This window comes from Malaclemys terrapin, chromosome 13, assembly GCF_027887155.1.
Source record: "Malaclemys terrapin pileata isolate rMalTer1 chromosome 13, rMalTer1.hap1, whole genome shotgun sequence".
NCBI classification, from domain to species: domain Eukaryota; kingdom Metazoa; phylum Chordata; order Testudines; family Emydidae; genus Malaclemys; species Malaclemys terrapin.
Genome location: NC_071517.1, coordinates 566136 through 592469, shown reverse-complemented (window position 1 = coordinate 592469; position 26334 = coordinate 566136). Strand labels below are relative to the sequence as shown.

Sequence of the window (26334 nt, the reverse complement as noted above, 5' to 3'; positions counted from 1 at the left end):
GAGAAAATTGGCTGGATCCATTAACGATTTAAGCATTTCCCCCTCTCCCCCATGAGGCTGATCATCTTATCTGTAACCTGCAGGGGCCTGGAGCAGTAGGGTGGGACCAGTCCCTTTCTGTCCCAATTCTTTTTCCCCACAGAACACACCTTTAATTTCCATCAGTTCACAGAAGCGTAGCGAGCGCCCTCCGACCGGAGGGGGCCCTGCAAGGAAGGGGGCCCCTAAAAGTGGCAAAATAAATACCGCATTCCAGTTTCTGCATTGTAAGGGGCCCCGCAAGGAAGGGGGCCCCTAAAAGTGGCAAAATAAATACCGCATTCCAGTTTCTGCATTGTAAGGGGCCCCGCCCGGACATATGTTCGGAGGGGGCCACCGTTCGGAGGGGGCCACGTTCTTTGTTGCTACGGCCCTGTCAGTTCATATGTGTGTATATATATATATATATATATATATATATATATATATATATATATATATATATATATATAGGCCTATTAAGCAACTTTTACATGAGCACGGAGCTGCTGTATCTCCAGACCCTGCTTGAGTGAACAGTGAGGAGCTCAAACTAAAAGTGGTTATTTCGAGGCCTTGGATCCAGCACACACTCCATTTCTGGGTAGTAGAACTATGACTCAGCAACTTTCACTTCTGTAATGGCTCAGAGTGTCCTTAACAAGAATATCCCTAACCTTTCCAACCTGGCACATACACAAGGCGATGCTTATTCCACAGTGTGTGTGGGCGAGTGAGGGGACTCCTAGTCTTCAAATCAGCGTAATTGCTGTAATGTTTTTCCCCCTCAGACCCATTTTGCTAGAACCTCCCATATATACAAGCAATGAATTTCTCGCCATAACAGAAATAACATCAAATGTCTGGGATTTTGAAGGATCCTCATTCTGTTCTAGAGCTGGTGTGGTCTCTGAACTCCTCAGTCTGCCCTGGATACAGTCACTTCTTGGTTAGAGTTCAGTGTTGGTGGCAGTCCCAAGACCTCACTGATCCCAGCTTAATATTTGGCCTGATAATCCAGTGGCATACGTAGCCACTCTTGCAGCAGATGTTCATGTTTGGTGGAGATGCAAGGATACTATCCAGTTTGCTATGCTATTCCTTTCCCCTATACAGACGGGATGAAGCAAATGTTGATGGGTAAGAAAGGTTGTAGTCTTCTTTCCTGCCCACCCATTACAGATTGTTCATTTACTGGTCTAGTCTTAACCTTGAAGTTTGTTTAATTTATTGGTGTGTCTGGCTCCGCAGCTACTTTCTATGACCCCATCTCCAACTGATTCCCAACTCTGTTGTTGCTTGAGCCCTGATGGCTTTGCAGGGGCAGCATTGGGAATTTAAGGGTGTGAGACAAAGCGGATGCGTTGAGAGTATGCCAAGTCCACAATGTAAAGCACCAGGTTCACATAAGTAAATATAGCAATCACCAGTTGGCTGTCCCAGGGGCATTTGCCCTGGGAGCACTGGTAGGGGCGCCATGGGGACCCATACTTACTATCAAAGCAGAACACTGGCCAGATCACTGCTGCACTCACATACATGAGGATGGCCACGAATGTGTAAATGACCACGAAGCGCTCAAAGGGGCACCGCAGCATTGCTGTCCTTCCTGTGACATTGAAGGCCACTACCACCACTGTCACCACAAAGCAGAAGCTATAGACAGCCACACACCATTGTGTAGCCACATAATTGCTGTACTGACTGTCATTTACCAGTGCCCCAAAGATGATGCAGGCCACGAAGGCCTGGACAATTTTCAAGAGGCCAGATACTGTGGCCATGTAGCTGGTCACCTGTCCTGGCTTGGCTCTGGTTAGAAACACCTCCACAGCATACGCAATGAACAGGAGCCCTGCAAAGACACTGGCTGCTATGCGGAAATCTCTCACCTTGCAACTGATGGAATAACAGCCAAACTGGGCAAAATAGAGCGGGTAGATCACAGCCGCAGTGATGGACATGAGTGTGGCCAGCATGGCAAAGGCAGCTGTGAAATTTCCCCAGGAGATGCTCAGGCAGCTGTGGAGACGAGTGAACTCACAGGTTATTATAAAGATGGTGACAGCAAAACAGAAACACCAGACGAACATGCAGAAGGTGCCATAGGCTGCACTGAATCCCCCCTGATGGGCCACCAGGCTGAAAGTAGTACATCCAAACGCCATCTGCAGCAAACGGGCTACTCCCACCGGGGATGCCACTGCTGCTGTGTTCAGGTACGGCCCTCCTGAGCTCTCCATACTCTGATCAGAGCAGGTAACAAGGCAGTTGGAGACCGCAAAGCTTCCTTTTGGGTTAGCTCAATTCTGTATCCCTCTATCAGAATCTTCGCTGAGCGTGCATTTCTGGCAACCTCTCAGAATAGCTTCATTTTCTGTAGTAAGATTATTGACTGGTTCTGTTTTCAGGCTGCAGGTATCAGAGAGCTATGAAGATCAGTTAACCCAGCAGTACCAGGCAGGATCTGTGAAGATTGTCTCTTATTCTGTCTTTTCACGGTCTCTTCTTTCAGTCTCTAGCATGATCACTTTCTCCTTGGTGGTTGACATTTTATTCCGTTTTAGCTCTGCAGCTGTAGCTCTCTGCTTTAGTGCTGTAGGAACACAGCAGTATAAATAGTTGTCTATATTAATAGTCCTGGAATGGAATGAACTCTGTCTCCTGAAACTATGATGAGCTGGTGTTAGTTACACTTAAACTGTGGACTCCACCAGGGGTTCCTGATTAACAGCCTGCATTTCCTTTACCGCCTGTTTTGTCATTTAAACACTGACTGTCAGCATTCCCAGACCCTGCAGAGGTCTCAGATCCTCTTGGGGAGAGGGCTCAGATCCTACCACACCACAGAACCTGGAATTTGGTGTTGCAGATTCAATGGCACCAGATGGGTATATGGATCTGGTGGCATCACAGAAGCTGTAGGATGGAGGGGTATGGACTCAATGGCACAACAGAGACTGATTAATTTTGCTTCATTTGATATTGGGCAATAGAATAGTTTGGCAAAGGGCCAATGCTATTGTGGTGGGTTCCATGCTTTTCCTTGGTGTAGTGGGTCAGGGTGCTGCCCCTGCCCCTGCCCCTATTCTTGAGCTCCGCTAGTGCCCTGGAGGAGGAGAAAAGGGGAGCAGCGAAGGGACCCAGGTCCACCTCCTACTCCGGTCCCAGCCCCTTCAGCTTCGCAGGCTTCTTACCTCTTTCCCCTTGGGCAGGGTTTCTCTCAGTCCTCTGTGCTGGGGAAGTCCCTCTGCCTTGCTTGGGCAGGATCTCCCTGCCCCGGTACTCTGAACCTCTGGTCAACACCAGTCACCTCCAAACTACAGTTAGCTCTCCTTCCCTTCTCCTGGCTGACTGAAGTAGGTCTTAGGTCTCTGGTGGGGCCTTAATTGACTCCAGGTGCTCTAATTACCTGTAGTCCCCTCTCCTTAGTCCACAGGGAATAAGGCTCTGATCATCCTGGGGCTTATATACCTCCCATCAAGCAGTCTCCTTCTGCCTCACGGTAGTTAGTAGTAGTAGCAGGGTCCTGAGCGGCAGCCTCCTGGGGCTGAGATAAATGTTTCCATTACCATGATGATCTGATTCTGTTTTGGGCTTGGCTCCAGCAGCTCTCTGATCTCTGGAACGTTATATTCAGTGGCTCCTACTACCACATGCAGGTCTGTGACCCCTAGGATGAGGTTCATTGATCACTAGGATGCTGAACCACTGTGTCCTCTTGGCTTGGGATGGAAGTTTTCTGATCTGTGGAATTTCATGCCCAGTTCCTGTCTCCCTGAAGTTTTGTTTCTGCCCTGGATGTAAGGGAGTGGAGGAATATCTACCACCGTGTTTCCTTTCTTAAAGTGAAACACGGTGGTAGATAAGCTGCATTTTTAGTCTTAGCCCAGAAAATCAGAAAGGGTTAACCCTACAGCAATATTGGGGTATTTGTCACTATAAGGTATTGCTGTTGCTCTGTCCTGGACACGAGTGTCAGCCTTTTGTATGGGAACACCTTTAGAAATGGGTTGGCTGCTTTCTCTCTTGCTGTGTCCTGTCCTGCTCCTTCCTTTCTCTCTTACTTTAACAGTAAAGTGCAGGTTCCTAGAGCTTTGAGTGACAGGAAGGACTGCAGTTGGCAAAACGGGACTAACTTTTGTTCTCCGACCTTTGCAGACTCCCCTTATCTTAGCTACTGACCAGGTGCTTGGAGTGCCCACAGTAATTATGATAATATTCTTATTCTCCATTCTCAAAGGCTCAGAACTTTCCAAAAATGTTTTTCCCCAGGGTTGGTCTTTACTAGGGTTACCATATTTAAAAAATAAAAAAAGAGGACACTCCACGGGGCCCTGGCCCTGCCCCTTCCCCACCCTGGCCCCTTCCCCAAAGTCCCCGCCCTAACTCCACCCCCTCCCCTGAGCGCCCCACATTCCCCCTCCTCCCTCCCAGCCATGCGAAAAGGGCTGCCCGAGCGCTACCGGCTTCACGGTTTGCCGGGCAGCCCCCAGACCCTGCGCCCCCGGCCAGAGGCACAGCTGGAGCCCGGGAGGGGAAGCGCCCAGTGGGGGCACAGGGTCTGGAGGCTGCCTGGCAAACCGTGAAGCCGGTAGCGCGTGGGCTTTGGGCAGCCTCCATGCCTCCGGACCCTGCACCCCCGGCCGGGAACTTCCCCTCCCGGGCTCCGGCGGCTGCTGTGCTCCCTGAACTCCTGGGCTCTGTAAGCGCCGAGCTTCCCGAGCGCTACCGGCTTCGGGCAGCCCCCATGCCTCTGGGCTGCCCGAAGCCGGTAGCGCTTGGGCAGCTTGGCGCTTAGAGAGCCCAGGAGTCAGGGAGCACAGCAGCCCCCGGCGCCCGGTCTAAGGTAACCCAGGGAGTATTTTTCCCGGACATGTTCAGCTTTTTGGAAATTCCCCCTGGACGGGGGTGTGATTACCAGAAAGCTGGACATGTCTGGGAAAAAACGGACGCATGGCAACCCTATCTTTACCCAAAGGTGGATTATATTTTAATTATTGAAAATGTTAATAATGGAAGAGAGAAAAAAATATACAAAAAATCCTTACCCAACTTTTTTAGACCCTGCCACAGCCAAAAAATGAATACCTGAAGAGTACCATGCACTAAATAGGTATGCACAACTAGTGTGTGTGTGTGTGTGGGGGTGTCCATGAACTTCAGAGGGACTCTGTTCACTTGCAAGAGTCCATCTCTGACTATGGTTCAGGGCTCTAGTGAGGAAAAATGCACGGATAGGTTGAAAGAACTTCCAAGCTGTCCTGGTGAAGCCTATGAACTCCCAAAGCAGAACTCTTGTAGAGCAGGAGTTCCCACATTTTATCATGACAACAGAGTGGCCTATGACCATCTCCCTTTCCTTTGGCAGTCAAATTACTCTCTGTGGCAACTATAGTAGTTGCTTACATGGAAAACAATTATCAGAAAAGTAGTTATTCTAGTTGCATCTTCTTTTAATGCAATTTAGTAGCTGGAAATAAGGATGGTCAGCATGTGGTGGCCAGTCATCTCTCCACAGACTACTAGCAAGTGCTCCATGGATCACAGTTTGGGAAGTGCTTATGTAGAGCATGAAGCTCGGAAGCTCCAGAAACTAAGCTCTGGATTTTTCCTTCTGCTTTTTCACCCCTTCCCTTCCTTAAAAATACCCTAGAACCTTTAGTTCATTTCATGTAAAGCTGTACAGTTAACATCACAAAAAGTCAGGAAATGCAAAAGTGAAGATTCCACTGGTATGTAGCATTCAGCGACATGAACATTCTATTGAAACTTTAACTTTTGCATTTCCTGACTTTTCATGTTGTTAACTGTACAGCTTTATCACTGGATGAACTGAGTGTTTTTCAGATATAATGGCTAGTGTAGTATATTACTACCTGCATTGTGACATGTCCCATAAAACACACAGGCTGTGCTACAAGGCAAAGTTAATGTGACTATTGGAATAAGGCCCAAGGCAGCACAAGTCACTTATTAGTCCCAGTAATACCTAAGAACAGGGCAGTCTCTATTCTTATATTGAAAAACTGTTTGAAGGGACTTTTTTACAAACAGCAATAATCACTAATACTCAGCATTTGTAGTGTGATTTGCAAACATGAACTCATTCATCTACTTATTAAAATAAAAGGCTCGGAACTATATTTCACCTGTTCAACTGGTCCCTAGATTTACTGTATAAAATAATACTCCAGAAAGAGAAGCCAGTGATAGACGGTTCTGCCAGCAGAGGGCGATAGTATCAGTAATTGGACAAGTCAGGAACAAGAGGATAGATGCACTGGAAATAAACACACTTAAGAGCATTTGGGTTGAAAGTTGGAATTCACTGCCTTTGGTGGAGCCTTGGCCCTGCTCTGGATATTAATAAATCATCACAAATGACTGGTTTCCCTGCCTCACACAGATAAATCTGAGCCGTTTTGTGGTTGTTGCATTTAGAAGGTAGCAGATTACAGCAAATGGCAGCTATAGTGTTCTGAGGTGGCAGTCCCCAGCTTCTCCTACAGGACTCTGTCTCCTAAACTCTGGCAAATTAGCTATTTCAAACACTGCTGCACAGGACAGGACAGGACAGTCCTGCTTGGCTAATAGGCCCTGAAGGAAGATACAGAATCCCAGGCCAGTGTTCGTGAACTGCAAAAAGAAATTGTGCAGGTATAACAAATGATGTGTGAGGCACATACACATGGCTGTGTGTCAGATTACACTATGTGATATCTAGTACCTTTATAAGGTGGTTCACAGATAGAACCAGATAGAAAACATTACAAATCTAAAGAAAACCCTACCAGCCACAGAGAAAACATTGTTTTTTGTTTAAACAATAGATGAAATGCTGCACACAGGAGCAGAAGCCCTGACTTCTTGGAATGCAGCCTAAACTACTATCAGATAAAGTCATATAGAAAGGTGAGAGATGCTGAGATTGTCTCTTACTAGATGTCTGTGCAGAGCCAATTCTGATTGGGCCCTTTTTACTTTAGGCACTATTGCAGTATATATAAATAATAATAATGAATTATTTTCCTTGAGGGGCTCCCTAATTCCTCTCTCTCCTATGAAGATTCCCCTGAGTCCTTTCTCTGGACTCCAGACTTGTGTCCTATAATTCAGATTTTTTTATACCATTGATCACAACATTCTTTAAATTTCACTAGAGCAGATTGTCATTCTTACTGGCTGTTCATTTTGTTTTTTGTTCTTTGCAGCCCATTGGATTATGCTTTGTTTGATTTGACTCATGGGTGATAGGTCTCCAGGTTCCATCTATGGGGTGAAGCCCAACACTGGAGTCATGCCCATTGAGTGGTTACTCAAATTTTGTATGGCATGAGTTCAGAGAAAGCACTCTATTCCATCTCTTCTTGTTTTCAAGAGTTCTTGGTGTTATTCATTGGATGGGGTGGCTTCTGAAGCCAATTCTATAAATTTATTTTGATTCCAGACATGTATGTTGTGTGTCATTGTTATTCTGTGAGTATCACATTTCTTACATTATAAAGATTTTGTGTCTCCCTGCATAGAATTTTTCAAAACTGTTCAGATCACCTCGTGTTTTATTTGTTACACTTATATTTCTAATTACATTGTCTGTATTTCTGGCTCCAGCTGTCTCTCTGAGCTGGAATTTAGTGTAAGTAGAGTGGGGACAGAGACTACTCTCCTTTTGAAGATCAGGGGACATCTGTGTGTCACAGGAGGGACAGCTTAGGGCCAGGAGAAGCAAAGGTGACTTTGAACCACATTTTCATTGCCTGGACTTGGGTTGGTTGGGAGCAAGTGCAGCCCCCACAGCTATTCAAATTTATGGGAGCCCTATGCAGTCTGCATTGAAGCCCAGAATCTTCGTAGCACTCAGCACCCTCGAGCCTCCCTTTCCAGGACATCTCTCCATACACATTATGCTATGGGATCAGCATAGGGTGGCTGGATGCTGCTCTTGTGCCAGAGAAATTCTTCCCCAGCCTGTTGCGATTTCTTTAAATCCCTTCTGTGCTATCAGAGCAGCATACAGGGGGCCAGAATTGGCCCTTGAGCTTATACATTTCTCATTGTCTAAGTCAAACTGGTAGACATGGCTGTTTTCTAACAGGAGTAGGAGTAGACAGGATATTTTACCTCTGAATTTGGCACTAGTGTGACCACTGCTGGAATAGAGTGTCCAGTTCTGGTGTCTACTGTTCAAGGAGGATGTTGGTAAATTGGAGAGGTTCAGAGAAGAGCCACAAGAATGATTAAAGGATTAGAAAACATGCCTTATAGCAGTAGACTCAAGGACTGCAATTGGAGTTATCTTAACAGAGAGAGACTTAAGGGATGACTTGATTACAGTCTATAAATACCAATATTTAATAATGGGCTCTTCAGTCCACCAGAGAAATGTATAACTTGAGCCAGTGACTGGAAGTTGAAGCTAGACAAATACTGAGTGAAATAAGGTGTAAAATTTTAACAGTAAGAGTAGTTAACCCTTGGAACAACTTACCCAGTGTTCACTGACAATTTTTAAATCAAGATTGAATGTTTTTCTAAAAGATCTGCTCTAGGAATGATTTTGTGGAGGTCTGTGTTCTACAGGAGGTCAGACTAGATGATCAGAGTGCTCCCTTCTGGCCTTACAATCTATGAATGCAAAGATTTTAACACTTAATATTTGAAACTATTTACTTGAGTTTCAGCTCTGCACATAGTCTGGAACTGTGAACCTGTATTAATCACTGCCATGGGATGGTGGATTCTGACTACCAAGTTCTGTAACTAGACCGTGCATTACATCCTTTCCATTCCAGAAATAACAACAAACATACTACAAGGGGAACGTTGGAATCTAATAATAATTATAATAATGCCAATACTGCCCTCTCCCACACACATGTGATCAGAAAAAAAACCCATCCCCAAGAGCAGTATTTATAACTTTACAAAGACATATGAGCAGTTCTCTGGTCAGCCCTTATAAATAGCATTTACATATTAAAATAAATATGCCCACATTGCCATAGTAGCAGGAGGTTTTTTCATTATTTAAAAAAAATATGTTACAAAACAATATCATTAATTTTATATTTCTTGCATAATTTTTTAAAAAATAAGTAATAAAAAAAGTCATTTTATAAAATAATACAAAAGTAAATTGATTATAAGAGTGCCCGTTCCTAGCACATGTCCTTGGTTTGTACATTATGATACATCATGAGATGCTGACCTCTAGGAAGTCATGTAATCCTTCACTTCTAATTGGACAAAAAAATCCAGTGCTTTTTTCACCATATGTTGTAAGTCTATGATGTGAAACATTCTCAGCAAGGGTAAGAGTCCTTTTAGCTCTTGGGAAGGGTTCTCAATGCTGGTGTTTATGGCGTTGCTGCTCCCTGCTTCAGGCCACCTTGTGTAACACAGAAAGAGATTCTGAACAGCCAAGATTGGGCCCTGAAGTTTAGAGGTAATGAGTTTCAGTCAAATGGTGTAAGCAAGAATCTGTTCTTTTTTTTCTTGACACACACTAAGTGTGCACGTGTGCTTGTGAGTGTGCATGTGTGTAAGTGTGCATATCTGCATGAGAATGGAGAAGGTTAAAGAGTTTGTGAGAGAAGCTTAGAGGCTCCCCCTCCTTATCTGATCAATCTGCCCTTTCATGGAGAACCCTTTCTAGCTACCACTGCTCAGCATCCCCAGAAGTTTACTGGGCTCCAGGCCCTGTTGCTGTGCCATCTTCTGAACATCAAAACCCATGTGCATGAGGAACTGGATCACATTCATCTCCTGCCCCGTGAACTGGTCCCGGATGGTAGGGCATGAGGGGTTACAGTGGGGCCAGGGACAGCTGTCAATCAGATGGATTGGGCAACCCTTCAAAGGGGCTTTCCCATTTTTGTTGCTGTCATGCAGGCTGCGGTCCCAGCAATGCAGGGCACGGGGTAATGAAGTTCCTTTCACCTGGATGTCTGTCCAGTGACTGCAAAAATCAAACCATACACATTGTATCAGCGGGGTTAGGGTATCAGTATTACCATATTCCCTTTCTTGCTAACTCATGACATTTCATAGACTCTGTGAAGAGAGACACTTACTTGCGCGTAATGATCTCATGAGACAAACAGGCTGGAGCAAAGCTAGCACTGAAAGGAAAGAAACACAGATTAGGTAGGGTGAGAAGGCAAAAAGGTGACTTGTCTCACAGATAATTCCCCCCTGTCCTGGAATTGGCTAGAAGTTCTGCTGTCCCTGGCATGATGCTTGGATACCACAGTGCTGGACATGATATAAAAATCTGAATAGACTAGAACAGGGTGGAGTTTTCAGAAAATGGCACATTTCCATAGCTTATTGGTTGGGTGCATTTATAGGGGCTCATAGGTGCTACAGTGACTCCCATGAAGAGCTGATCTAGCATGAAGTGTCTAAGACATACGAGAGGTTTCATGTCACCCTTTCATCTGTTGCTGGGATGTTTTATGATCAGTGTCTCTTAAAACATCCCAAAAAACTCTGTTTCCGCCTCATTTTTTTTCAGATATGTTAAGAGCATGTTTCCTGATGCAGATTAGGTACAGATACCAAATAAATCACATTGGTATCAAGAGAGCCACTGTGTACCTCCCACAAACCAGCTTATGCAGGACTTCTCTTAGGGAAAAGAACACCCCAGCTTTTCCTACTGCAATACTCACGTCACATCCTTCAGGGTATTTCTTAGCTCCCGGCCCAGATTCTGGATGTAGAGCCACTGCCCCTCCTGGACAGGCTGTCCAGTTAGGTGCACATTGTCTACAGTGAGCTGGGCCTCATCAAAGAGCCACTGCACCACAAAGACTGGACCTAGAGGGAAAAAGAATTGGAGAGAGTCTTCATCAGGTTAGCAGCAGTAAATGAAGGAACCGCCTAGGACCAATTTCAGACTCTCAGGCAGGTAGGCCTTTCTTTTTGCACTTACATCGAAGAGTGGGATAAATTTTATAGCCAAAAAAGCAATTCCATTCCTCCCCCTCTTTAAACTGCAGTTTGCAGCGTTCAGGAACAATGCCATTCCAATATCTGAAAGACAGCAATGGTGGGGTTAGTGTCATGATGCCACACAGTCTCATTTCGCTTGGAGTATCTCCTATTCACTAGAACACTGGGGCATTTGCTGGTTGCAGTCGGAGAGTCCTCTGTGCACGAATGAAGCAGTGAACACAAAAAACCCTGCACAGAAGAACAGAGCTAACCTTTCTTGATTCAGCTGGAAGGCAAGCAGGTGTGAACAGTACTATTTAATCAAACATGACTTATAAATGAGAAGGAGGAGAGCTGGGATTTCATTAGCCAATGATACTTTCTGTTCGGAGGTAGACTGGCTGCTCTGATAGGACTTTTCCCGTCACTTGCTTTTATGATCCTAGGGTATGGCACCTACCCCTAGATAACAATCAGATACTCAGTGATGGGAGGATTAGAGAGATGGCATTTTCAGTTTATTAACAGCAACATTCTTCCCTGTGTCTGTCTGGTCACATCAATGTATTGTGTTACTCAGTACAGTGTCTGCAATGTCACACAGTCTCATGAATATGCCTTTGAAATTATGGTTCTTTTATTTAGAAGTAGAAGCTCATCCACAAAGTGTGAGGCATGTGATAGGTATCTTATAAATACAAAAAGGACACAAGGAAGGCAGGAAGAGTGTCATAGAATATCAGGGTTGGAAGGGACCTCATGAGATCATCTAGTTCAACCCCCTGCTCAAAGCAGGACCAATTCTCAATTAAATCATCCAACAGATTTGCCCCATATCCCTAAATGGCCCCCTCAAGGAATGAGCTCACAACCCTGGGTTTAGCAGGCCAATGCTTAAACCACTGAGCTATCCCTCAGAGCCCTGCCTCAGGATTTCTCCTCATCCTTAGCTCTTGGGGAAGGGTAGTTTAGAATATTTTATTGTACCTGATTCCTCTCCTAATAGCTTCTGTTGGGGCACAGGTTATGGTATCAATACAGTCGGTTCTGCGGTACTGTTTATTATCCAGGAACCAGCCAGAGTCTGCCAGCCCTCGGACCTGAATCCCTTGATAACCCATCTCCTCCAGCTGCTCTGCTACTCGATCCACATTGAGAAGCACCCCAGTTCCCCCAGCACTGCAATGACAAGATCAGTAATTCAGTCAAAGACCTGAAAGACAGTTACGATACATACTGCTTTCACCGTTTTGATGCATTTGACCAGTCTGTAAGGGCATAATCTAGTCAGCAAGTTATTTCCTCACTTCAGAAATTCTCAGAAATAAAAAGAAGAACAGGAGTAACAGAAATAAAAGCAATCCTAACTAGTTCAGCAACCAAAGGCCATCCATTTTATTTTTTTCTTTCTGGCATAGCTCTTTTCTGTTATTAGCAAGAGTTTTGGCAGCTCAAAATAGAAAGACCCTGGAATTTGGAGACAGAATTTTCCATCTGTTTCTATTGTCTAATATTCTTTCCCCATAAATAAATTCCTCCGAATCAAAAGCTGAGATTCTCCTATAGCCAGTATTTCTACATCATTCTCTATTGCAGCTCCTACAGGAAGAGGCTGAGAAGAGTATTTGTGCGAGCTTTCCGCTACCAGTGCTTCTGCCTCACTCCTCTTAGCACCATCCGCAGGCAGTGTCTGGGAACTAATCTGTAAAGACAGTGCTCCATTGCAATTGCTCTTTCATATTATTTCTCTCTTCATTGTAGGACAATCTTATGCAGACACTTACCTGCTTCCTGCTAGAAGTAGTACTTTTGCATTACTAAGGCCTTTTCCCACCAGCTCCTTTACTACCTCTTGTATTATGAGAGCTCCCATGAAGGCATATTCATCTGGAAAAGAAAGAGTTCACCATCAATAGGACTGTGATGTGTAGGCTAAAACTTTGTTGAAGAGGCTTCCCTCACACATCCCCATCCCACAGTTGCTCAGGACCCTGAAGGCAGAGAAACTGTTTGCATTGAACAAATTCTACCATACACTGAAATTTACAAATTGTAACCTTGAAGAATGTTAGTCCACATGAAAGTAAGAGCAAGGCAGGTAGGTACTGAGGGCTTTTCCTAGCACAGGCTTTCCCTGGCTTGATCCAGACTTGCTGCATCTTCGGTTGTTCCAGTCCTGAAATTAAGCTGATAGGTTTCAGCCTACAGGATTCCAAAGTATGTTACAAAATACATATACAAGGAATTACACTGCGATGCACCTCCCTCTGAGGTGAGAGACAATAGCTGCATAACTGTTGTACAACAACACTGAACAGCACAATAGGAAGTGAAAAAGAATATTACATCCAATTGAAACTATAGGGGAAATTTAGAAAGGGAGACTATTTCATGATCTCACTTGGAATTTGGCCAGGATACCAGAGCTAATGCCTCTATTCTTGCAAAAACTGTCCTGGACACCCACAAGTGGTCAGAATATCAATTTCACATCAGTGGAAAGACGACATATCCAGCAGCACAATGGCTGACAGTAGGACATTGGTTCAAGCACTGATTCAGAGGGAAGCATATGTCCTGGTGAATTACTAGTACTACTTCATGCAGCACCTTCGGGTTGATGCTCCTAGCCCTAACCCTAGTTACACCAGGCTGTATCAGGAATAACTTGACCAAAGTCAATGGAGTTTCATCCAGTGTAAGTGAGAGAATAAGCCCCCTTGAGTTTTCTGTAGCGGTCTCGCATCCAAGTACTAATCCTGGTTATCTTTTAAGACTCATCATATCCTGAGGTGGCATGATTCATCTGCAGGATGTTAAAAATCTTTAATTTTATCTGCATAAGGAAATGTCTCACAGTGACATTATGTTGATCCCAAACAAAGTATCATCAGGCAACAGCATCATATTATAATGCACAAGTTTTTGTCTTGCAGGCCAAATTGCAAGCAGCTCCTGACCAACAATGGGTGGGCTGCACATCCATTTGGGACAAGAATGAGACTGAATTCATTACACTTATCACTCAGGTCAGCAATATAAGAAGACACATTACAAGCCAGGGTGCCCCAGCCACTCCATTTAATTCGCAGTGTATGCAGGGTAGGAGAGGCTTATCTAAAAGGAAAGGCTGCTTCAGGAACTCCAGGTGCAACCTGCAGGGATTAGATGTGCATCTGTGACATCTCTGCATGCAGGGGCTCTGAACCAGGTCCCTGCAGGATGTGATGAGGGAAGAGGGATGTTTTATCTGGAGGTTACTTGTTATTCTTTCCTGCTTCTCAGCAGGAAAAAGCTCGTCTCTCATTCACATAATTTCAGAGAAATCAGGCCATATCCTCTAATGTGTGATGATTGTCTGGCAGCCAGCCCATCGGCAGCACTCACTTTTTTCAGATTTGGAAGAGGCACCACTCCAAACATCACTTGAGCAATAGGGGATGAAACTGCAAGAGACGAGAAGTTTGTGAGCACTCATTTTCCCTTTACATACAGAGGGGTGAGGCTGGGGGCAAGGAACTGGAAGGAAATCCTGTGGAGAAGGGAAGGGACCGTTGTTTTTGTTCAATGAGATGCTTATACCACCCCCTTGAATACTCAAAGGAAGGATTACCTCCCATGGCAGTCAGTTAAGGTTGCTTTTTTTTCCCTTCTGATGTTAGCCTTTTTACTGAAATCTTTTTATTGATCTAATTGAGTAAGGCTACGATTTAATCATGGGTATTTTTAGTAAAAGTCACAGACAGGACACGGGCAAGAAACAAAAAATCACTCCCCGTGAGCTGTCAATCACTTATACAATAAATACCGGGGGGTGCTGCCGGGGGGGAACCCCAGGGGGCCAGCAGCTGCTCCGGCCGGCCATGGCGGGGGGGGGAGGGAGGAAGTCCCAGGGGGAAGCCCTGGGCCAGCCGCTACTCCGGCCGCCCCGGGACCACTGCCAGGAGCTGCGGCTGCTCCTGCCACCTCCGAGACTGCTGCTCAGATGGTCCCCAGGGCCAGCTGCATTGGCCCTGCTCAGACGGTCCCAGGGACCCTGGGGCCACCAGAGCAACAGTTGTTGCGGCTGGCTCTGGGGCCACTCCAGCGGTGGCTGGCTCCGGGGTCGCCCAAGCGGCTGGCTGCAGAGCCACTCAATCAGCAGCCACTGTGGCTGTCCCCAGGGCCTCCTGAGCAGCTGGCTCCGGGGCCAGCTGCTTGGGCAGCCCTGGCATCATCCACACTGGCCACTGCAGAAGTCATGGAGGTTGCAGGAAGTCCTGGAATCAGTGACTTCCATGACCTCCATGACAAACGTGGAGCCCTAATTATGAGGCATCGTGCTCTAGAGCACAAATCTAAATTCTAATCCTGGCTTTTCCATTGACTTGGGCGGTGTTGGGCAAGTCACTGCCTTTCTTTGTGCTTCAGTTTCCCTTTATGTAAAACGGGGAGAACTCACCTACCCTATGTAATTGCTAAGTATTGTTATTAAATGTCTCTGCAGGAATGGAACTATCTTTCCATCTCTTAGCTTTTTGTCCCCAGCTGCTGCAATAGAAATTGTCACCTGTATCCACTTCTCTTCCCTTCTTGCAGCACTGCAATCCAGAGGCTCTATGTAAGCACAAGCAAGCCAACCTCCCCCTCCTAGGTCTTCCCTCTGAACAGAAGTAGCCATCTGAAGTTCACTGAGAACTGTCAGGCACATCACCAGCCAGAGGACCTGATATGGTATTTCCCAATTTATTCCTTTGGGGGATATCCTCTGGGATCTCCCCAGTTTTTCTTGAGGTTCATCATTAGACCAACCTATGCCTTCAGCTGAATTGGACACAGATCACTCTGGACCTTGTCAACACCGCTCCTGGGAAAGCTGAAGTGGTAGACAGAGAGAACAATATAGGGTTTTCCCTTTTACCAAGGATTAATTATGTTATCTGCCATTGTAGCACTCCCTGCTCTTGCTGTCCTAGGAAGCAATAGACCGTGTTTGCATGGTCCACTCCCCATTCTTACACCATGTCTGGGGTATAATCCCCTTCCCTTTTCCTCTCATGGTGCCTCTTTGTACATAATTTTTTTAATATAAACTTGTTCCCCTTGGTGCCCCTCCTTACACCATGTTTGCGTTCCACCAGTGCGGATTTTCTTCTGGCTGTGATGACAGGATCCCAGTTCCTGCAGGTGGATGAAAAGAAATATACAAAGGCTGTTCTCAGATTTTAAAGCAATAGGAATGAGCCTGGTGTGGGGGCTCTGGCCGTACAGAAGGGAAACTTACACTGTGATAGCCATTGGTGAAGTGGGACGGAAAAAGAGAAATGTGTCTGTGCCTACATCTTGGTGGATGTGATTTTCAGCCCTTGATTCACATCAGAGGTGAACCCCAGCACTTCAAGAAACCTTATTACCTTTCATGATAAAAAGGAGCTGTGATACCTACATAAAAGTACATTCTTCCTAAATTCTGTAAGGTGAATTCCAATACTAGCAATTATAGGATTTGTGTGAATGAGAGAAAGAACCTACATGTACAATCAGCCCTTGGCATAAACAGTGCAAGGGAAGGTAGAGATCCCATAATCCTGTGCTGACTCAGTAACTGTGTGGTCCACAGACATGTGGGGATCCATGGTGTTACCTGCACCTTCTAAGCAGTATTAAAAGAAAATAAAAATTCATTCAATGCTTCCCTAATCTTACATCTTCACAAAGGCAATTGCAGTACAGTAGAATGTCAGAGTTGTGAACACCAGAGTTACAAACTGACCAATCAACCCAGGGCCGTCCCTAGCTATTCTGGGGCCCTACGCAGCCCCTCCACGGGGGTGTGTGTGGGAGGGCAGGCCTCTGCGGAGGGAGAATGGGGGGGGGGGTTGTCCCCAGACCTCTGCAGAGGGGGGCAGGGCCGGCTTGGGGGGTAGGGGGGGAACCACCCCCCAGCACTCACTGGCGGCGCAGCTGGGGCTGGGTCTGCACTTCCCGCCACCGATGAGTGCAGGCCCAGCCATACTGCAAAGCTCAGCAGAGTAGGGCGGGGCTGAGGTGGAGCAGGGGCGGGAAGAGGCGGGGCTGGGGTGGGGAAGGGGGGGCCGGGGGCAGAGCAGGGCGGGGGCTGGAGCAGCATACAGCTGCGCAGGGCACCAGGAAATTTGGTGCCCTAAAGTTCCTGGTGCCCTACACAGCTGCGTACGGGTAAGGACAGCCCTGAGTCAACCACACACCTCATTTGAAGCCGGAAGTGCAGGTCTGTCTCATCTTACGCGGGGGTTCCGTTCCACGGTTAGTGCGTAAAGCGAAAACCGCGTATAGCCAAAACCCCACTGAGTTCAATGGCGGGCGAAATCACCCGCACTACAGGTATAGTATTAAAACTGTTGTTTTTCTCTTTTTTATTTTTTTTTTGCCGACCGCGTAAAGTTGAAATCGTGCATGTTAAATGCGCGTAAGATGCGACAGACCTGTACACAATGAGGCAGCAGCAGAGACAAATAATAAAAAGCAAATACATAAACTACCAAAAAAATAAGGGGAAAGCAACATTTTTCTTCTGTATAGTAAAGTTTCAAAGCTGTATTAAGTCAATGTTCAGGAGTAAACTTTTGAAAGAACAACCATAACACTTTGTTCAGAGTTACAAACATTTCATGAATACCCACCACTCACAAGGTGTTCATAACTCTGAGGTTCTACTGTACATACCAAAGGAATATTATGCAGTTATGAATGGGAATAGAGTGACCAAATGTCTCGATTTTATAGGGACAGTCCCGATTTTTGGGTCTTTTTCTTATATTGGCTCCTATTACCCCTCCCACCCCCGTCCCAATTTTTCACACTTGCTGTCTGGTTGCCCTAAATCGGAAGGAAGGTAGGGCCTTCACAAGGCCATATGGGAGGGCAGGTGAGACGCAGAAACTCACAATCTGGTTTCCCATCTGAAGCAGTTTGGGGCCTCCAAGTCATAGGACCAGGCCTATCGGAGATAGATAAACTGATCCAAGTGAATTACATAATAGTGTGTGTGTGTGTCTTTGCAAATACATTCACTGGTGTGTGTCCCTCTGTGAAGGCCTCTCCCCCAAACTACAGTGAATGAATTTCTTCTGGAAGTTTGACAGGCCAAGACTATTATACAAGAATTATATAAGAGCCTGTTATGATGATTACCCCTTTAAGGACAACAGATGAAATACTGAAGTCCAATGGTTCCAATGAGGCTGGCCAAAGAAGTAGGAGACAGAGCCAGATTCTGGCCTCCACTATGACCCATTTATACCATTCTAGTGATGTAATGGGACCTCAATGGCCCTAATGGGAATTCCTCCAACACAAGAGCAGTGTAGAGCTGATGTGGGCAGCCCTTCATCATTCTCCTGTGCAGTCCCCAAAAGTAGAGCCATGCCAGGGAGAGAGCTGTGGTTGGTGTACTGAGGGCTGGATGGGGAGTGGCCCAAGTGCAAAGTACTCCAGTTTTTTCCACCTGCAGCTGTGTCTGCCATACATTGAAGCACCCCCTAGGACTATTCTAACTTATGCTGGGAGTTAAGCCACCTCTTAGAGAAGCTCAGAATTAGGGAAGTGAATATGTGATGTATATAACTCACCTTTGCTCCCCACCTCCTGTGCTGCGCCTTCTATGCTGTGCCTCCTGAAAGGTGCAGCATTGAATTTGGCCCACAATCAGGGAGCAGTGAGGTATGAAGCTCAGCAGTCAGAAAAAGGAAAGAGGGGAAGGAAGGTTGGTAATCTGTATTTCTAGGCATTTATCTGAAGCTCTGAGCATCAAGCATCATTCACCCCATTATACAGAGGGGGAGGGATGAAAATAAAAATAAGACACAGGGAAGTCACCAAACAACAAGAATAGGAAAGCACTTAAAGATAAACTGCTGTAATTGCTTCCAGTACTATAGGAAGCTCAGCACAAGAACCCATATCTTCTGGTATAATCTACTTTCACTACCCAGAAGCACGAAGTAGATGGATTCTGGCTGAAAATGGCTAACAGAAAATTCCCCTTGTGGAGGGAAATTCCAGTTGGCATAAAGCCAGCTGAGGCAGGGCCTGCCCCAGGTTTAGGCAACATGTTAAGAGATGGAGGACACCTATCTTTCTCTTATGCCAGTGCCATAGGTTAAAGCAGCCCATCAGTTGCTCTAATACTGGAGCAGAATCAGGGAGCCAGTTATGGATTGGCCCCTATCCTGCACTGAGAGGAGTTTGGGCATAGAAAAATTGAGCCTAGATTCACTAAATAAGAGAATGTACCATTAAATGTCAATTTTCAAAACTGATTCTGCTGCTGGCTTTGAGTGGCTCATCCATTATGGGCAGAATTGCTGACTTAGGCCTGGTCTACACTGGGGGGTGTCAATGTAAGATACGCAACTTCAGCTATGGGAATACCGTAGCTGAAGTCGACATATCTTATTCCGATTTACCTCCCATCCTCACGGCGCGGGATTGACGGCCGTGGCTCCCCCGTCGACTCCGCTACCGCCGCTCGCTCCGGTGGAGTTCCGGAGTCGACAGGGAGCGCGTTCGGGGATCGATATATCGCATCTTAACGAGACGCGATATATCAATCCCCGATAAATCGATCGCTACCTGCCGATATGGCGGGTAGTCTGGACGTACCCTAAGGCTCAGATCTTTCAGCATAAGGGTAAGGGTCTCAGAGGGAGGAAATCTGTGTGAGCCTCTCCTTGCAGAGATCCCTCCCACCTCATCCCATTGGCGGTGAGTCAGGACAATGTTTTTCCTTAATCTTGACAGATCCCGGAGAGCCATACTGATGCTTGGGGAGCTGCAGGAAGTCAGGGCCATCCACATGGTGGCACTGTCTGTCTCCACTGACTCTAGCTCCTTGGCACATTAGAGCCATGTTACTGTGGTGGTCCCCCTGCCACAGCTCCCTCGGGGACCTCAGAGGGAGGGGAAAGGGAGGGACCCCCCCTAGAATATTATATATTTGATTGATCTACACAGGGCTGGAGGAGGGGGGTGATGTGTACCCCGCAACCTACCCACCCAGTGTAGACCTTGGACTACACTTGGAAAGACTCTTTTCTCCCATGTGGTCCTGTAGGGCAATATACAAATCAATGGTTGGTTTCAGAGTAGCAGCCGTGTTAGTCTGTATCCGCAAAAAGAACAGGAGTACTTGTGGCACCTTAGAGACTAACAAATTTATTAATAAATTTGTTAGTCTCTAAGGTGCCACAAGTACTCCTGTTCTTTATACAAATCAATGATACTCCATCTGGGATGTGTGCAGTACTGGTCATCTGTAAAATTATATTGCAGAATTAGAGGGGGTTCAAAGAAGGATGACATCTCTGCAAGTGTGCATGCATACTTGTGTGTTTTCATGTTTTTGCGAGGGCATGTGCATATACATACTAATTAATGGAAGTGTGTATACATGTACAGGCAAATGCATGTATGTGACTTACATTGTGTTAATATCTGAACAGGAACAATTGTGGGGAAGTGACAGTGTATATTGTGAGGAACTCTGCTACACTACAAAATCTGTGTATTCCCCCCTTTCTTTTTTTCCCTTTTGTTATTATGTGTAGAGGGTAGATGTAATGTGTAATGGTGTTTCCACCCCCTGCACAGAAAGACTTACCAGTTTTGGTAATGGGCCACTCCTTGGAGCTCATCAGCCTCCTCATTGTATCATAGCGGGTATCACAATTTTCTCTATTAAAGCAATACCATCCCCCTGGGTCACGAGAAAAAAAATATCAAGTCAGTTCCTTGCTGTCATTTTGTTCAGGGAAGGAGTGGCAAAGTATCAGAGAGAGAGAGAGATGAACGTGTACAATAGAACATGGGATTCCCAGGCTGAGATGAATGGTGCAAGCAGTGGGTAAAGGAAATGACAGAAAGAAGTAGCTGGATTAAGAAGCTTTAATTAGGGTCAGGTGGGTAGTTAGGATGCCAAAAAATCCACTAAATTGTCAGGCAGCAGAGGCATATGACAAAGTGAGTGCGTCGGGTGGAAGGATGGAGACAGAAGGCAGCCAGCACACACATTTTGCACAGCCTTTGAAGAAAGCAGTTGGATAGCTCTCCCCCATCCCTACTTCTTCATTTACAAAAGAGGCTAAAAAGCTTGATCTGTGCTTAAATAAAAAATAATCCAGGCTCACCTTCCAGGAACAGCAGCCACCTTCTACTGCCTTTTGATTCTTTGAGGTAGTAGCTAAAGAAAAAACAAGCAGAAAGCAGCATTAAATTCATTAGGCAGACTGACTAGCTTAACCACAAGCTCTTTGATACACAAACTCATTATAATATCAAGAGGGTTACATAAAATATTTGGTTAAAGAACAAGAGAAAGAAACAGGAAGGCTGTCAGAAGAGCTCCAAACCGTCTGATCAAAGGGCCTTCCCGGAGATCCTGAGCCAGGCAGATTGGCTTTTATCTCTCTCCAAAATAAATGCATTAAACAAATTCCTAGAATTCCTAAGAATTTCCAGGCAGGAAAGAGTTATTCCACCTGTTGCTTGCTGTGTTTTTAGTAACGACCACGAGGTGGAAGCAGAGTTTGAGTGCTAGACAAAAATGTTCATACTTCGTTTAAATATACATAAAGCAGGAATAGGAGAGGGTCAGCAATCATAATAATAATCAAAAAAATAATAATTGGCACTTCTCTGGCTTCTTCCATTAGAGGATCTCAAGGCACTTTACAAGGTGGGTAAGCATTGTCATCCCCACTTATACACACACACATGAAGAACAGCGAGTGCTGGCTCCATGAATTAACTACCTCATGCTGGTGAGGGTAACAATAAAAGAGGGGTGAGGATGAGGGTGAGTGATAATGCAGGAGGAGTCAGGATCAAGTAAAATAGCCCCAGGCAGATTTCTTTCTTAGGACTCTGTCTCCATGTCATCCTCTCCACCCCTGTGTCTGTGAACTTCTTTGGCTGCTTTGGGGTGTGCCTTTAAATGGTTTGGATTCTAATGGACTTTGGAAAACTACTGATAAATTAAAAGGAAGGACATTAACTCTCCCTTCCCCACCCCTCAGGGACTAGTTCCTCAGGGTGGGGAAGCAAGCACTGAAAGCGAGGGATGGGAATGAAGTAGTTCTAGTAAAGTGAATGAAGCAGGATGGGAGAGGAGCATGGAAGAGATGGAGTAAAGGAAAGGGCCGGGAGGTCATTCCCCCGGGTCATTCCCCGAGAACTTTGGGGATGGTTCTCCGGCATCCCTTTCAGTCCGCAGGAGCCCTCCGAGAGCAGGCTCCAGCCCGCACAGCAGCTTTGGGGCGCGGGATAATGCGGGCGGAATCGTGAAGCCAACCGCGGGGAGGTGAAAGGGCCCCTGTAGTGCGGGAGAGCGACGGGGCCAGCACTCGGGGCTGGGGCTGTGTCGGGAAGGGTGCGCTGCGGGCTCAGGGTCAGGGGAGGCTCGAGCTGGTCTGTGTGCTGGAAAGGATCCCAACCCCGCACTCACCCGGCCGGGCTGCCGTCGTTGCAGGTGACCGAGCTGTTGATCAGTAGATGGAGGCGCAGCTCGTGGTGCAGGTTCTGGGCCGAGCAGGGATACAGTGACTGCGCCAGGCTCTTGATCTGAGCCATGAAACTGTCCATGTTGCCTTCCACGGCGGTGAAGTCCAGCGGGAAGCTCTCCACGGGCTGCCCGGTCGCTTCGCTCCGCTCCCGGGCTGCCGCCGCAGCCGCCGGCTGCTGCCCTCGCCGCCTCCAGTTCTTCCTGCCCTCGCCACCGGGGCCCCAGTGCAGCAGTCCCAGGAGCAGCAGCACTTGCACGGTTCCTCTGCCCATCGCGACGCGCAGCCCCCTGCGGGGGAAGGCGCAGAGGAGTTGGGCGCTCGGACGGGCTCTGCCTGCAGACGGGCGGGGGCTCCGGGCCCCGGAGGAACTAGTCCCTGGGGGCGGGCAGCGCTTGGCGGGCTCTGTCTCCCCCGTGCTGGCCGGAGCTGGGGGCTCTGGCCCGGGCCTGCTCCTGCTGTTCCCAGGGCAGCGCAGGCTCTGGTCGCTCCGCTCAGCCCCGCTCCAATGAGCGGCGAGGGCAGCGCCTGGGCGTAGTTAGCGGGGGCCGGCGGCTGGTGCCCGGGCTCTGCGGCGGGGCTCGGGGGCGCTCGGCTTTTCTTGGCGCACGGACTCGCCTTCTCGTCCCAGAGCAGACGCATGACAGAGGGGCACGGGGAGCCCGCCGGGGGCGCCGCCAGCCCGGGCGCCGCGTGGGGCAGCAGCCGGCCAGCCCCCGCCCTCCCCTCCCCTCCGCCCCTTGGGATCCAGGCGGAGGGGGGGCTTTACTGTTTCCTTGCCAGGAGATTCCGGCCTTTGCTCTGCCGGCTCCCGCCCCGCCTCTCCTGTCCTGTCCCGTCCGGGCGCTGCGCTGCGCTGCGATGCGCAGCGGGGGGCAGCAGCGGCTCCCCGAGCCAAGGGGCGTTGGGCTCCAGGGCGGGCTGAGCCGGACAGGCCTTTGAAGTGCCCCGCTGCCGCCGCCCGGCCCTCTGCCCCGGCGGGCTCGTTTGCTCCGGGAGAAGTGCCCAGCAGCGACTCACCTCCCGTCCGCGGCTGGGCTCGCTGCCTGGGGCTGCGCGCTCCCGCCCCAGCCCCGCGAGCAGACTCACGGCCTGGGACATGTCCACTGGCTGCTTCGCAAGCGGCTCCTGCCCCCTGCCAGGGCGCTTCACTGTCCCCGTCCTGCCGCAGGGGCTCGGGTCTGTCCCCCTTCAGGGGCTCTCCGGCCCGGCGCGGCTCTGAACTGCTCCTCCCACTCTTGCACGCTGGCAGGGCTGGCTCGCGCGAGTGTGGCAGCCCGATCCCCCTCAGGAGCCGCAGGGTTCCCCGGCCGGCCGGCTCGGGAGGTTTGATTTGAGTTTGAAACAAAGGCCTCAATGTTTAGGACTGCAGGGGGTGCAGGCGGCCTCTCCCATTGCGCCTCTCTTCCCGCCAGCACCTGCCTGGGGAACAGCAGGGCAGAATGAAATCCCATCCCCACGTGTGACCCAGGAGCCCCCGGCCTCCGCGCCTCCCCGGGCCTGGAGGAACGTGCCCTGCCCAGGCTCTGGGGTCCGGAGCTGGAGCTGCAGAACTCACCAGGCTCTGGAGCTGAGGCAGGGGCCGGGGCCGGGGCCAGGGCCAGGGCCAGACCCGGTTCTGTCTCTGGTGCTAGAGCTGAGCAATCCAGAGTGTTAATGGAGTGGGACCCCTTCCAGCCCTGCGCCTGGCGCTAGAGCTTGGGGAGGGAGAAGGGAATGAGCTTGGTGAAGGTTGAGATGGCACCCAGGACAGGTGTTCCTGGTTTTCAAAGGAGAAAAGAACTGCCTTTGGTTAGCTCCGATTCTGCCCCTCCTGTGTCCTCACTAAAGGCCTGTTATATTCAGCAGGGTTTAGGTGTGCAGAGGAGGTACTTTGGTGATTTTGGAATTTCAAAGGAAAACACTTGTTGCATGGAAAGACTACCCAGGCTTATCTCTGAGAGGTGGAATCTCCCCTCCAAGGATGGTCAGTACATCTTTAATTATGGGGGAGGGTGGCTCCTTTGTCTATTTCACTGGAAGTTACCCCAATAGCAGCACTCCCAGAATTTGTTCACATGGTACACAAAACTGAACCCTCTCGTGTCTGCCCCCTCCCCCTAAGGCTCCTCACTGCCCCTCTCCCGGCTGGCTCCCCTGTGTGGGTACTAACTGCAGCTCCCCATACTTGTAAGCAAAGTCTTGGTGCACTTTCTGAGTGAGTCCTGCAAGCAGAGAGCTACTGGAATTGGGGCAAGGCCAGGCAGGGCCCTAGGGTTGGGTAACTCTCTGGTGCAGGAGCTGGCCCTATGGCTGCATCGAGGAGGAGCAGAGCTGGCCACCCCCCTGTCCACTCAGGTTTGGCCTCACACCCCCATGATGGCAGTCATGGGGCCAAAATTGAGTGAGTGGCATTGCAGCCTGGCATATGCAGCACCACTCAGGTTTGTCCCTGTAGCCCCATACCTGAATGGGCAGTGAGGCAGCCAGTGCTGCTCCTTTTTGCTGCTGCTGTGGGGCCAGAACCTACACCAGTGCTTCCACTTGGGGACCTGCCCAGTGCTTGTGCCCTGGGAGCCCCTGCCAACGGTGAGACTGAACATAAGGTGTAGGGCTACGAGCACCTCTGAGTTTTGGTGCCTACTAGATCCTCTCTGCCCCACAGCATCAGCACCCCACTCCAGCTGTGATATCAGTCATAGCTCTCTGGGCTCTGTTACTCCCTTTGAAGTCTTGACATAGTCCCCAGCTCACTCAAAAGCAAAGGGGCTAGCTCAGGGCAAACCAAAGCTGTCTGTGGAAAAGAGTCAGTGTAAGTGGTCAGCATAGCCCCCAAAACTAGGAAGTGCCAGCTGGGGAGTCTGCGTGGCCAGGCAATCAGAGGGGTGTGACTTCAGTGGGGACCTGAGATCAGTCAGTGTGGGACTGCTCATGTGAGAAAAGGATGCAGGATACAGCCCGTACAGTTAAATCTAATACAGTACATATACATACAAAAGGAAATTAAAAACACCCAAATCAAATCAGCAACTTTCTTCATGGAGGCACCAGTCATGATTCCATCATGAAGGCTGAGTTCCATTTTGAGAGATTCAACCTCATTGTTCTGTATGAAAACTACAGTGTATCCTCTCTGAACTTCCAGCGTTCACTCTGAGTGCAGAAAACAATTCTTGAGAATTTACAAGTAAATCTGTTAGTTTCTTAAAAATAATTTTAAAATGGGTCCTTTAAGATATGTAGCATCTGTATCAGACTTTTATTTGTCCCAAATTATCTTGACAACAGAATGGCATAGACTCATCAAAGCTTCCACATAGTTAAACTTCACTTAAACCTTATCTGTAGGCTATATTAGAAGAAATTTAGGTGTAATTAAGCTAAAGTTATTAATGGCTGTTGTATGTAATTGTTATGATTATATAGGCTACAGGCAAAGTCTGGTCAACATCTCAGGTAACTTAAATGGGTCCATTTTGACTCCACTGATCACTCGTCTCCTACAAATCATTTGCATACAGCCAGTGCCGTAACAAGGGCAAGGTGAGTGAGGCACTTGCCTCGGGTGCGCAAAGCTGAGGGGTGCAGAAAAAGACAAATGAAGTTTTTTAATTCTTACTATTTTATGAAAAATGATAATCACATAATATGCACATTGCGCCATGACAAATGTACAATGTAAATGGAAAATAAATAGAATACACCCTACAGTAATTATAAAGCATTGGTTCTCAAACTGGGTTATGTGGTTATGTGGGGGGTAGAGAGCCCCAACTCCGGTGCGTGGCTGCAAGTTGCGAGCCCCAATCCCTGAACCAGGTTGTGAGCCCCGACCGTGATGCATGGCTGCGAACCCCAACCCCTGTGTGGAGCTGCAGGG

The 26334-nt window shown here is 47.9% G+C and overlaps 2 protein-coding genes across 2 annotated transcripts; both read right to left on the bottom strand.

Moving 5' to 3' along the window:
* Positions 1-483: 483 nt before the first annotated feature.
* On the bottom strand, positions 484-3497 carry MYADML2 (myeloid associated differentiation marker like 2). The gene is made up of 2 exons (XM_054047556.1): positions 3431-3497; positions 484-2614 (listed from the first exon to the last, which is right to left on the bottom strand). The coding sequence occupies exon 2, from the start codon at positions 2259-2261 to the stop codon at positions 1356-1358; it is 906 nt and encodes a 301-aa protein (XP_053903531.1). The 5' UTR covers positions 2262-2614; positions 3431-3497; the 3' UTR covers positions 484-1355.
* Positions 3498-9073: 5576 nt separating this feature from the next.
* NOTUM (notum, palmitoleoyl-protein carboxylesterase) lies at positions 9074-23597 on the bottom strand. Its single transcript, XM_054048402.1, is given in 14 exon segments — positions 9074-9979; positions 10095-10142; positions 10695-10842; positions 10958-11058; positions 11947-12138; positions 12744-12846; positions 14347-14405; positions 16059-16119; positions 20579-20674; positions 21105-21157; positions 22421-22814; positions 22817-23193; positions 23195-23334; positions 23337-23597. Coding segments are annotated over 14 exon segments (2319 nt in total). The 5' UTR covers positions 23577-23597; the 3' UTR covers positions 9074-9672.
* Positions 23598-26334: the final 2737 nt, after the last annotated feature.